The following is a 13,861-nucleotide window of genomic DNA, read 5'->3' as shown; positions in this document are numbered from 1 at the left end:
AGATTAGTAGAAGACTGACAGTAAAGATGGATTCTTTTAGTATCACTTCACGTAGATGTGGAACGTTACATTGTACAGTTTTTAAAATGGAAGAGGCGGAACAGAATGAGGATCTGGATCGCGACGGAGCCGATCGCTCTCGGCCACATCGCCCTGATCGCTAACGTCCTTCCCCCTCCAGAGAGAGAGAAAGTTCACTAGTGCAGGGACGGAGAGAGAGAGAGAGAGAGAGAGAGAGAGAGAGAGAGAGAGAGAGAGAGAGAGAGAGAGAGAGAGAGAGAGAGAGAGAGAGCCATGCAGTGTGAGAAGTGTGAGACAGAGGGAGATGCTGGACCTACGTTGAGTTCAGCAGGCTTCCAGAAAGGTTGGCAGGCAGCAGCAGCAACAACAATGACAACGATAACAACGATAACAACAACAATAACAACAACAACAGCAGAACACATCATATACCAGGGGGACAGCACCATACACCAGCTAACACTAACTGCACTGCTTCAAAGATCAAGTGAAGGTGAAAGGAGACCAGGAGCTCCAGCCGGCGGGTCAAAGGAAGCCCAACCAAAGAAAGCAGAAGGATCTAAGCGTGAACTTAAAGTGAGTGAGTGAAAATGCAAACCTTTGTCATCCAAATACCTTAAATAATCAACCAGACTGATTATTTTGAGTCAAATGTTTTTTCGTCAATGCTTTTCTGTCACCATAGTTTCCAGGATGGCAAACCCAAAGAATTCATAATTTATTCTCTATTTAAAAGCAATTCTCATTTATTACTGTAATAAGCTTCACACCTGCAGCATGAAAAGCCTTCATGCAGAGCAGAAGAGTGCAATTTAAATGGAAACTATTGGTTAAAAGCATTGCATGGTCAAAGCTCTTCTTCTCTCACATATTACCCACAATGCCTGTCACCTCTAAAGCTGAGACTGCAGGGAATAGAAGACATATAAGAGTATACAGACCTACTGGACGTGCTATAGAGCGTCGGAGGTCAAACATAAAAGTCTACAGATCAGTATTTGGATGCTGCTGGGAATCAGGCAAAGCAAAGGGTTTGCTTTTCCATTAAGGAAATAACGTGCAGCAGGCAACGACCCATTACAAACGCCTTTAAACCGCCGATAAATAGAGTTTCACCAGTCTGTGATGGAGGGGAAAACATTTCTCCCCACATGAGGCTGTCTTTTGAGCCGTTCTATTCATCAGGTTTCTATTCAAGCGACTGGCCTCTACTTATCTGAGGTTCGAAGGATCAACTACGCCCCGTGAACTCACATGTTTGGAGAGATCCGGGCTTTTGGAGTCGACATCATACCTGAGAGGGAGAAGAATGGGGGAAAGCTTTTTGAGTATTTTTTGCCTAAAATGCATCAAAGTGAAGGTGTTTTTTTATTGCTGCAACCCTGGAAGGAAACCATTTATAACAGAGTGGGGCGATTTGTCAACAGGCAGAGCAGAAAGAGCAGATCTGCTTCATCTCTGCTCTCCTATCACACCTAAGTGTCTTTGGTGAAGAGCAGCAGAGGACATCGTCTCCGCTTCCATACTAATTAGCTGTGGTGATTGGCAAGCAAACATAAAGCAACAAATGGATCACATGGGGCGTGCAAAGATTAAACATCTGATTTTAGCCATAAATCCTCTTCCAGCCCAGAGATGAATTAAGAGGTGGAAGCTATAAAAGCAGAATGTGCTGTGGGTCATTCTGCTGAAAGAGGGGAGAGAGAGAGGAAACGCTTTGCTTATTTGAATACAAATGGAGATGAATGACATTCATAAGGGACCTGCAGTAACTGATAATTGATCTTTTTTAATATCATTGGTTTGTCAGGAAGTGATGAAGTGGGACTGAGAGTTGGAACGATGAGAGAGAGAGAGAGAGAGAGAGAGAGAGAGAGGAGACCAAGAGAGAGCGCTTGATGAAATCCAATGAGTGAATATGAAAATCAAAAGCTATACAGAGAAATGAATTATGAGGTCAATCTCTTTCTTCTTCTTCTTCTTCTTCTTCTTCTTCTCCTTCATGCTGGCAGAGGCAAATAAAACAAAGAAGAGGAGTAGAAAACACTGAGTGAAAACAGGACGCGACTTCAAAAAAGGGGGAATCACTCACAGGTCAAAGCGCAGGTTCTGCTTCTCCTCGAAAAAGTAGTCCAGGATGTACTTTCGCACAAAGTCAGGGTTCAGTGTGTTGTCTATCACCTCTGTCCTGCCAAACTACACCAGAAGAAAGAGAGGTGGAGGTTAACAAGGGGGAGATGAGTGACAGGAGAGGGAGAAGAAGAAGAAGACACCAAGCACAGCAGAGGTGACATTTGAGTTCTGTTTTTATTTCGCCCCCTTTTACTTTCTTTCACAGACTTTCTCATCTGAAACATTTTCCAGTGCCATCACACGCTGTGCGGAGGAAACCAGCGTTGCGCTCGCTGGGGTCCTTGATCTCAACACACACGTCCGTATTAATTACACCCAGATAACCCCTGCGACTAGAATGAGGCGGAGAGAGAACAAGAGGCGCTGGGAGAGAGGCAGAAGAGATCTAAATTGGCTGAAAGTGTGTGGAGAGGAAGAAAATTGGGCAAAAAGAGGAGCAGAGGGTGAGGAAGGCGAAGGAGGGGGAGTGGGAGTGAGCATGGAGATGATGAAGGCTTCCTAATTAGTGGGTTTCTCAGTCCCAACGTGCCAAATCCAGGGAAAGACGCCATGAAAGAAGGCAAAGACCCAAAAACACCACATGCACACACACTCTGAGGATGAAGAGTTAAAGTTTATCTGTGTTAAAACCTTCTGGGGACCCACAAGCCTCCAGTTTGACTTCAGTGTCAAGCCTGGAAGATGTTAGTCATGCAGAATTACAGCTACGAGTTTAAGAAGTTTTAAAAGAAACAAAAACGGCAAAAAAGGTCAAATTGTCTCTCAAAATTCAGACTACAACAGAATATAAGAGAGCGTTTGCCCTCCTCTTCTTCACAAACACTGCAGGCCATCTTTATTCTTGATTCCACGCATGAATTTTTAGATCGCAATCATTTTATCGACAAACTGCCCAAATCGACAATGAGCGAGTTAACTGCTATTTCAATCAGTTCATCAAAGACAGTTACAACAAAATGATTCAAACCCTTTACTTATAGATCGATACGTCCTTTAAAAAACAGATTCTTAATGTGATATCCTCGCACAAAGGACCTGGACTTGGCTGAGAGGAAAAGAGGGGAGGACACTTGGCTGAGAGGAATGGAGGAAACGACACAGGAATGGAGGAAAGGACACTTCTGAGCAGCGACGGTCTGAGGTGTGAGGAGGAAGACGGCTGATGGCGAAGATAGACTCCATAATGTGATTTCCCCGCTGAGTGGAACAGAGCAAACTGTGCTGCAGAGTCCATTAGATACCACTGGGCTGCAGGAGACGCTTAATTTAATGAGAATCCTGCATGAAATCCCTGACCAAGACACACACACACACACACACACACACACACACACACACACACACACACACACACACACACACACACACACACACACACACACACACACACACACACACACATCACAGCTTCTTTTATTTTAATCCTGAAAAAGACTTTCTTAGTACCGCTTCCCTTGAGCAAACACAGACACACACAGCTTGGGATGTGTGTCGTATCTATATCCAGGCGATGTTCGGCCAGCACGGAGTTTTATTCCTGGCTTTGTGTGGAGCGCTGGTGGAGGTTTATGGTGTCACAGCCAGTTAGAGAGAGTCGATGTGTGTGTGTGTGTGTGTGGGTGGGTGACGCAGTTTGCGACTTGAGGGGTTTTTGTGAAAGAAGTGAGGCTGGCTGGCTGGCTGTGTGTGTGTGTGTGTTTAAATTTCCCACAGAGAGACAGAAACACGCAGAAGGACAGAGTGGAGTAGCGGGTTAGAAGGGGGGGAAAGCTGAGGTGCCTCATGTTGAGCCTCCTGACCCAAACAAACATGTCTGCCGTCGCCGCGCTTCACGGGGGAAAGAAAACACAAAAGTCAATCAAAAGCTTCGTCGAGGGCTTAAACGGTAACGAATGCCACAACTGTGTGACTGTGTGAGAAAGGGCACAAACCAGGGCTCACACACACACACACACACACACACACACACACACACACACACACACACACACACACACACACACACACACACACACACACACACACACACAAAGCCACAAAGGGCATCGACAGGCAGGCAGGCATGTGGGCGCAAGTGATGTAGCAAGCAAATGAGACAATCGGGGAGGAAACACACACAACCAAACACACACACACACACACAAAGAGAATCAAAAGGTCAAACATGTCCAATCACCAATAAACCACTTTAAAAAACACTTTTAAAGTCTACTCCAGCTGGTATCACCTGGAACAAAATCCTGTTACCTTGTGAAGGAAAGCCTGTGTGTGTGTGTGTGTGTGTGTGCGTGTGTGTGTGCGTGTGTGTGTACGTGCATAAACGAGACGGTACGTGAACGCAACTCATGTGAGGAAATGTTGGAATTTACTAGACAAACATGGCTGATATGATTACTAGCACGGCACACACACAAACATACACACAGACACACACACACGTTGATGAGGAGGCGGAAATCATCGTCAAGCGCTCTGTTGGGTCCGAGTGCTTGGTGAGCGAGCGGCGTGCTGCAGGGCCTGTCAGGAGACGTTACCAGCCACTCTGCGCTGAGTCGCCCTGTTTCCTGATTCGGATGTTTGGATACGTTCAATTCGATCTGCCTCAAAATGTGTGTTACCTGGAGCCGCGGCGCACACACACACACACACACACACACACACACACACACACACACACACACACACACACACAGCTTCTTAGAACGACATAATTACAGATATGACGGTTTCTTCGCCCCCCTACAGAGAGAAATCGTCTTTGGTTGTCGTCATTTGGATTGAAAAGTCGCTTACAAGTCTCACTTCATTTAAATCTCTCCACTCTCATTATGAGCTCTTTTATGTACTTCATTACCTGAACAGGCGCTTCTACACAGCCGCAGCTAAACTGGTAAAAGAAATGTGTAATATGCACAGGCACACACGCACACACACACACACACACACAGACACACACCCGCAGTCCTCCAACTAACCTGAATGAAAGCCCACACAGCCATCTGCTCTGAGTGGGTGAACTCGCTAAAACAGCCGACGAGGGTCATCTGACTGAATAAATACATATGAATTTATGAAATTGTGATCCATTATACAATCAACACCCTTAATGGAGCAGGATAGCAAAGTGTGTGTGCATGTACTTGTGTGTGTGAGAGCCCGTTTGGCTCCACGTACAAATTACGATGTGGGATGAGAAATGATGTCGGAACGTCGGGGGCTGATATCAAAGACAACAACCGTCTGTGTGTGTGTAAGCAGGTGCAGTGTGTGTGTTTGTGTGTGTGTGTACGGATGCACCTCAACACACACATCAGCTCCAGTCCTGGTTCACAATACCTGTAAGTCCTATCAAAACAAACATAGGAGTAAAGTAAGACATCTTAGCTGAAGTTTAAACCTCATTTCATTCTCTTCTCACCGCTGGAGAAGACGAAGACGGACGAAGACGAGCAGATGTTGTTCAGTAATGTGATGCTGCTTCCATTCAATATCCAATTTACGTGCTCACCTGCTACAACTTTGTGGTTAATTTGCTTTTAATTTAGCCGCAGTACAAACAAACAGGTCCAATGTGTCCCTGATGAGCTGTGGAGTCCCAACAATGGCAACAAAAACAGAATTATGCTTTTTGGAGGTTCTTTTAAGAGGTTGTTTCCAATTTATGGGATATAGTGTTGAACTGAGTCACTCACACACACACACACACACACACACACACACACACACACACACACACACTGGCGGGAGGAAGTTTAATTGGACAGACATTCTTTCTTCTTTTATTCCTCTCTCTCTCTCTGCAGGTTGTGTGTGTGCTCACCTCTCTCCACTGTTTGGTCTCAACTCCTTGCGTATAGAGCACACACACTGTGAGAGAAAAGAGGGAGAGGGAGAAGAAGAAGAGGAAGGGAGAGAGGGAAAGAAAGAATTCAAGATTGGGTACAGAGCAGTAAACAAACAAGCAAAATAAAGCCTGCTCAAATCAAAAGGTGAGGTAAGAGGGAAGACAGAGAGAGCAGAGAGAGAGACGGAGAGAGAGAAGATACAGATATCAGAGACAGAGAGAGAGAACAGATAACAGAGACAGAGAGCAGAGACAGCGACAGGGAGAGAGGGAAGAGAGAGCAGAGAGAGAGAGAGCAGAGAGAGAAAGAGGAGAGAGAGGGCAGAGAGAGAGAGAAGAGAGAGCAGAGAGAGAGAAGAGAAGAGAAAGCAGAGAGAGAGAGAGAGAGAGAGAGAGAGGAGAGCGAGAGCAGAGAGAGAAGAGACAGAGAGCAGAGAGAGAGAGAGAACAGAGAGACAGAGAGCAAAGACAGAGAGAGATAACAGAGAACAGAGAGCAAAGACAGAGAGAGATAACAGAGAACAGAGAGCAGAGAGAGAGAGCAGAGACAGACAGAGAGCAGAGAGAGAGAGCAGAGACAGACAGAGAGCAGAGACAGAGAGTAGAGACAGAGAGCAGAGACAGACAGAGAGCAGAGAGACAGAGAGCAGAGACAGACAGAGAGCAGAGACAGAGAGCAGAGACAGAGAGCAGAGACAGAGAGTGAAGTATCAGCACAGTGATCTACTACACTACAGTACTTTAGTATTCAGACAAACCTTCAGGACAGACGGACATGAACTTGATACTCACATGGATCTGACTTGGAGAAAGTGTCTTTATCCAAGAGGCTCCTGTTAGAGAAAGAGAGAGGGAGAGAGGAGCGACTGTTATTCAATACGCAAGAAACATGTGGCTGATGATTACACACACTGCTGTCTGGGGAGTCACAGTGATTAAATCAAAACGAACCAGGCGATGCTGAGCACACTGAGCAACAACACGCTGACCAGCAGGATACTACCAGGGGGTTCCCATTGAGCAGCGTCCCCATAATGTCACCAAAAATATGTTTGTGTGTGAGTGTGTGTGTGTGTATGACTGGGGTTTCACTCTGCAGGCGGCGACTGGTTGAGCTAATCTGGGCTCAGGAGGCAGCACCATCAGATACGATCAGAGAATGCTCACGATTACATAACAACAGAACTGCACGGCTCTAATCCGCCCCTGCAGGAGGCCAATGTAAATATGTTACCCCAAACTTTTCTTGAGTAGAGTTTTATTGAGTTGATCTGAAGGTCATTTCTTCCTCATACTTCTTCTTCATAGGGCGTTTCATTCAAGCAAGGCTTGGTGCATTCTGGGACATTGTGGGTCTGATGTGTGAACCTTTAAGCGTGTGATACTTGAGCAGGACGCTTTAACGCTTTAACCGCATCTAAATCTGATTACATCATTGGGAAGATTCACATACGTGAGTTTTGCATTATGAAGAAATCACATCACATGCTTGAGAAGCTCCGCCCCTTTCTAGGCCTTTAAAAGACTCTGTTGGATTGTAATCAATGAGTCTGTAGGCTGTAAAGACGTTCACTCTATGTGGCTAAAGTAGCTCTTATGTATTTCCATGAAACATTATCGCATGAACAGATTGAGTTTTGGACGTCTGAGCACTTAAACATGAAACCAAAACTATAAGCGTGTGAGTGCAAAGCCTGGTTTACTTTACATTTTCAACGCCTTGCATGCACACATGTGATCTCCAGCATGTGCTACTGTACATACTATCAGCTCAATCACCCAGTCAGAGAAGTACACAATCAAACGGCCCGCAGGAGTGAGAATGTGTACAATAGCACCCTGATTACACACCTGCCACAAAGCCTGCATGCTGTCTCACTTAATGTGTGTAGATGTGTGGTCAGACATTTGAAAAGTAGGAAGATTTCTGTAGTTTGGTTGCTTTAGGAAACAGATGAAGAGTCCGGACAACCCAGAGGATTCATCGCAAAGTAATGCATCCAAGTCCAACCTGTTTGGTTCAATTTATTCATCTGTTGATTGGACTCGTCTGTTTATGGTGCAACGGCAATTTGTAGCATTCACTGCCAGACTAATGCTGTTGATTAGCGGTGATTAAACTGGCCCTGAAGGCAACAAGTTCTGTTTTGCATATTTGATCACCGTCGTACAAGAACCTGTCTGGACTAAGACGTGAACGGGCGTCTTCAGCTCGCTTTGATTCAGAACAAAGGACGGAGACAGAAAATTACAGGCTTGGTAACGCGAGGAGGAAGAACCAGAAAGGTCACAGTCAAGGGTCTGGTTCACTTACACACACACACCGTCTCCCTGTCCTACATGGTGTGTGTTCTTCCTTTACATGCATTTTTGGAGGCAACTGACCCAGTAAAGACCAAATATCTATAACATGCTACAACACCGACCTCATTCCGGTGTAAATTTCCCCCAAAATCTTGAGATTTCCTAATACAGCTGCCGTTTCAATTTGAATGTGACGCTTTGCATTAAACTCGACCTCCATAGACGCTTTTGAAGTCATAACTTTCTCTTTTTCATGGTTCAACTTTTGGCATGTTGATGATCATTTTGGAGACCATTAGTGTCAAACCTCAGCGAGAACCTCTCATTATGCTGTGTTTTGATGTTACTCGCGTTCCTCAGATATGTGGTCGAGCTTTTCTCACATAAACGTCTGGGATCTAAGATGTGCAAAAGTAATTTATCGACTAAAGTAACATTAAAGGGTTTGTGAAGGAAAAGCTGAATTAATGACTTTCTGGCTCAGGCTGGAAGTGTGTGTGTGTGTGTGTGTTGGAGTTGTGCTTGCAGATCATCCAGTATCTATGCAGCAGTTCATGAATCTATGACTAAAACTCTATTCCAAATTAATCCTAAAAACACAAACTGGAGCCACTCTGTTTTTCATATTCAAGATAATAAAACCCAGAGTGAATTAGTTTGTATTTTCATGCGGCGGGATGAAGCGTGATCTCTGCACCGCCACACCTCGGCAGCTCTGCCAGTCACACACACACACATGCACGCACGCACGCACGCACGCACACACACACACACACACACACACACACACACAGGCGGCTGATGGGAATAAACAGCTAGCTTCCACAGCTGCAGACCTCCTGCCTGTTCAAGAGGGTGTTTGTTATTTCCATTTTTAGCCTCTCGGAGTTTATATCCTCAACTTTGAATAACTTATCTTCCTTATATGTCTTTTTATTTCAACTACTCCTCCTCCTCTTCATCCTTGGGCTTCCTCTCTTTCACTCTGTGTCGGTCTGTGTAACCGCTTCAGAAGCTACTATAATCATCTACTGTTAGTTTACTTGCTTGCTCTCTCTCTCTCTCTGTAACTTTAGATTTCATCCTCTATCCCTTTGTCCCTTGTCTGAGTTACACCTCCATCATGGTTGACCTTTTCCTTACGTCTCCCAGAGGCTACAATGGATCCACTGCTTATTTCCTTCCAGTTTCTCTCTGCTTGTCGGGTCACTATGGCGACATACCAGCTGTCTACACACACACCACGGCTGGCTGCTTTCTCCGTTTCACCTCCGTGTGTAGTTTATGTCGCTGTACATCCTCAGCTATGCTTCTGTTTTCTACCGCCTGAGTCGCATCCAATGACGAGTTGAGAAGAAAACATCTGATGAGAATAAAGCATGAAAATAAAGGAAATCTGTACAGTTCAAAGCTACAAACACGACAGTAGCTGCTGCTGCTGCTGTGTGATAGTGGAACAAACCAACAAATTAATCAACTCTAGTGAAGCAGCAGCGATTGATCAATTAAGGCGATTATAATATTAGCTGCAGACTTCAAGGTTCCAGGCAAAGTGTATTTCAAAAGATTCCGAATTAAAATGAGATGAATCATCTGGAGCTGCTTAAGCTTGACAACTATAATATTTAATCAGAGGACAAACCACAAGTCCAAACCATCATCAGCAACAAGTGGAGCTGAGTGCAACAAAGCTTTGCCTTTCAGCTTAAAGTGCTTGCATTCAACGGCTGTTTGAAAGATACAGATAGAAATTGGACACACACACACTCTTTCTTCTTGTATTCAGGCCTTCTCTCAATACAAATACACACTCAGGTTAACACACAATGTGACGCAGCAATCCCTTTATCTCCGCTCCATTGTTGCTTCCTGTCAGAGACTCGTCAGAATAAAGCAGTTTTAATATACGAGTATTAGTAAAACAATGCAGACAATAACTGGATGTAAATATGAGATGAAGTGCTTCTGATTCGTCATCAGACTGAGGGAAACAGGAAGAGGACTGAAAAGTTATGTGTTAAAGAAAGAGGCCGCTTGCTCTTTGTCTCTCTGCAAACAAAGCTGTGGAGGAGATGAAGGAGGCGGTAGCTATTCTTTCACTTCGTCTTGAATTTAAACCTGCATGCAAACATGACCTTTCCTATTTTATACTGTACGTTAGTGTTTGGAGCTTATCTATCAGCAAAAAGCATCAGACATGTTTGAATGATTGAATTCCTTTCTGCGCCTCAAGGTGAGAGACGCGTGAAGGCTCTACGTTCACACACGGTGCCCTCACGTGTTCCTGCGATGGCAGAAGAACGATGCTAATTGATGAACCTGGGCACTGTGGCAGTTTAACACCAGATTTGGCCCATTGTGAATAGATCGGAGGTCAGATTTCAACGCAATCTACCCGAGTGCGACCTGTGCAAGCCCACATCACCCCCCGATCGACTCTCCTGCCACCTGAGGGTCCTCACTCAGGCGTATCGGAGAAGACAACAGGCGAAACTGTTAACGTGCAAACATTTAGTGGCTTGTCAATTGAAAACTATTTGTTTTTCCCGCTCAGAACAGGAGATCCAAAACGTACACTCAACTGGTACGTGTCTGCCCGGCTTTAGAGAGCGAGGAAGCAAGAGAGGAAGCACGGGGAGATAGATTGGATTCTTGTTTTTGTGGGGCCTTGTCAGAAAACCACTCAGCCAGCTGTATGTGTGTGTGTGTGTGTGTGGATGTGTGTGTGTCTGTCTGTGTGGGAGAAGCTGATTAAAGATGATGTGTCTAAGAATATGGCAGAGTGTAGCGCTAGAAGACGTCTCTGCTGTCAAAAGTTCTGCGTTTTAAACATCCACACATCCACGCCGACCTCCCTAGATTTATTTTTATCGCTGGTATAAGAAAGTAACCAAGCAGCAACGGTGTTTATTTAGGAAACACAAGTGAGAATGAATTTACTGGAGACAAAGCAAATATTCTTTGTTCAAACTTAAATACTATGATGCTATAAATACAGTATGGATGTTAAGCAGCTGCTCTGAACAACATGAGATACAATTGAACGTACACACACACACAGTTCAGTGGGGTCGGATGCTCATGTTGCTCAGTGTCTGCCGGACATTTAGGGAGAAGAAATAAAGGACGGTGTATTCTTGTACCATCCAGTGGTGAAAAATTGATGAATGTTTCAACGACGATCAATAAAATACGGAATCAATACAAAATATAAAGCAGCCGATGATAAAAAATCCATAAATACGACTTAAAAGCGAAGTAGGCAGAACATCACAACAACAAGCATGGCATGAAATATTTAAAAAGCAGCCACCAGATTAGCATGCGGTGTTATGTAAGCGCTTTCAGAGGAGGTTTCAAACTAACTTCCTGAAACGCGTCCTCCCTCACGTAAATGAGGTCACGGAAAGATCTGAGCCGCGTGAAGGCGGCGGAGCGGGAGCTTTGGTGTGCTGCGCGTCTCCGCACAGGGGAGTTCGCCCGAAATCAAGAGAGCGTGAATGTAGGATAAAAATCAAAAAGAAGAAAGAGGGATGGGGGAGGGCGTGTGTGTGTGTGCGCGCGCGTGTGTGTGTGTGTGTGTGTGTGTGTGTGTGTGTGTGTGTGTGTGTGTGTGTGTGTGTGTGTGTGTGTGTGTGTGTGTGTGAGTGCGTGCGTGCGTGCGTGCGTGCGTGCGTGCGTGCGTGCGTGCGTGCGTGCGTGCGTGCGTGCGTGCGTGCGTGCGTGCGTGCGTGTGTGTGTGTGATGTGTGCTTGAAAGTGAATGAGGCCCGCAGAGATTCCGATCAGAAATAGACCCGAGAATGAAACAGTTTCCCCTCCTTCACCAGGAGAACAAACACAGACAGACACACAGACGGCGCTGTGACTTTATTTACAGCCTTCTGACACCGAGTTGCAATAATTAGACGGCTTCCACCCTCTAACCTGCAGGAGGTTCCTCGGCTCTCCGGCTCTAAGCGCGAGCCGAGAGGAGGAGGATGAATACATCCTCCGGGGACGAGCGGGTCTCTTTTGAAGGCGTGCACTTTGAGCTGATGAGATCCCTGACAGTGCACCAGTCAGCATAAATTGGCAGCCACGGGCAAATAAGGGGAAACTTTCAGGGCTCTTAGGTTTGGATTTGAGAACGGCTCACTGATGCATCTCTGTCGGTGAAGCAATACGGGGGTAGAGCAGCGCTGGAGATGAACTCACAGGGAAAACGCAGCTTTACTCATTAGCGGCGCTCCTTTGTGAGAGATCACCATCCTACAGCAAACATACATCATCTCTGTCTCTTCATTTGTCTTCATTTCTCTCTTTTACCGCCAACGCTACACACTCAAATATCTCTGGAGCTCATCTATCACACAGTCTGACACGCGGATTCAGAGGCTGGACACTAACTTTAGATGGAGGAATACAGCGTGGAGCGAGCACCAGCTGATTGGCCCTGAGCAAACAAATCACCAAACGGCTCAAACCAACCTGTCAACAGCAGTCACTCACATAGTGGCTGCAACCTCCTCTTCCTCCTCCTCCTCCTCCTCCTCCCCAAACTCCTCACGCACACATTTTATTCACTGTATCTGTACCAACATTACACTTTTCAAGAAACGGAGCCCTTCCCAGTGTATTGATGTGAGCTCTTATTGCCCCTGCAGCTTATATACTATGACTGCTTTATTAAGGACATTATGTTACAGGATGTAGTGAATCCATAACTCTAAGACAATGCTGAGAGATGCCTGTGTGTGTGTTTGTGTGTGTGTGAGCCCTGAGGGCGTTTGTATGGAGACTAGGAGGCAACACTTGTGGGTGTAGATAGAAACTGAACTGTACTCTGTGACCGTGGCTCTTTGTTTGACCTCTTGCCTGCACACAACACAACCCTGCTCGCCCCTGGGGATCCAACGGTGTGTGTGTGCGTGCGTGCGTGCATGCGTGCGTGTGTGTGTGTGTGTGTGTGTGTGTTATAGCGTGTGTGTGGGCTATAGAATGTAACTGGATGTATATTTATCACCTGCAGAGTCCCTGAGTGGCAAGTAAGAGAGATTCCCCAGATTTCTCCATGAGACTTTGAGAAGTGAGCAAATGAAACTGGACATGGATCTATGGGTCAACATGTAAACGTCAAATGTAAACACGGAGAATATCTGATCTAAACTCCTGCCGCTTTACATTAAGCTCAGTGTTCATCTGTCAGCTCCCACTAAGACGATTACAGTCAGAATCTTTGAGTTATGAGTGAGGCAGCGACACAGAGACGCAAAGAGATGCAGGGGCATGAGTTTAGATTGATTATGTCCCAAAGGCATGCAAGCACACACACACACACACACACACACACACACACACACACACACACACACACACACACACACACACACACACACACACACACACACACACACACACACACTTGCATGCGCATATGCTGAAGCAACGAGAATTTCTGCTATTCAGCCGCACGTCTTCAATCACCCTTGGCAACAGTAGGAGGGATGAGAGGTTATTGTATATTTCAAGCATCCCCGCTGGGATCAGACGTACAGGAATGAGACGAGCTTCCAGGATG

At 45.6% G+C, this 13,861-nt stretch overlaps 1 protein-coding gene across 2 annotated transcripts in view; it reads right to left on the bottom strand.

The window, feature by feature from the left end:
- cpne5b (copine Vb) overlaps positions 1-13,861 on the bottom strand; it is a 73,261-nt gene that overhangs the window by 47,682 nt on the left and 11,718 nt on the right. Inside the window, exons 2-5 of one of the 2 annotated variants that reach the window (XM_076147282.1) lie at positions 6,791-6,831; positions 5,975-6,021; positions 2,114-2,217; positions 1,258-1,315 (exon numbers count right to left, since the gene is read on the bottom strand). In XM_076147282.1, coding sequence (XP_076003397.1) covers positions 1,258-1,315; positions 2,114-2,217; positions 5,975-6,021; positions 6,791-6,831 — 250 coding nt within the window. The remainder of the gene's footprint in view (positions 1-1,257; positions 1,316-2,113; positions 2,218-5,974; positions 6,022-6,790; positions 6,832-13,861) is intronic. The other variant, XM_076147283.1, reaches the window with a different exon arrangement.

Source organism: Genypterus blacodes, unplaced genomic scaffold (assembly GCF_046128005.1).
Source record: "Genypterus blacodes isolate CSIRO-AG114 ecotype Tasmania unplaced genomic scaffold, CSIRO-AGI_Gbla_v1 ptg000037l_1, whole genome shotgun sequence".
NCBI lineage: Eukaryota > Metazoa > Chordata > Actinopteri > Ophidiiformes > Ophidiidae > Genypterus > Genypterus blacodes.
Note: the sequence above shows the minus strand (reverse complement) of the source record. Positions and strands in the feature narration are given on the sequence as shown.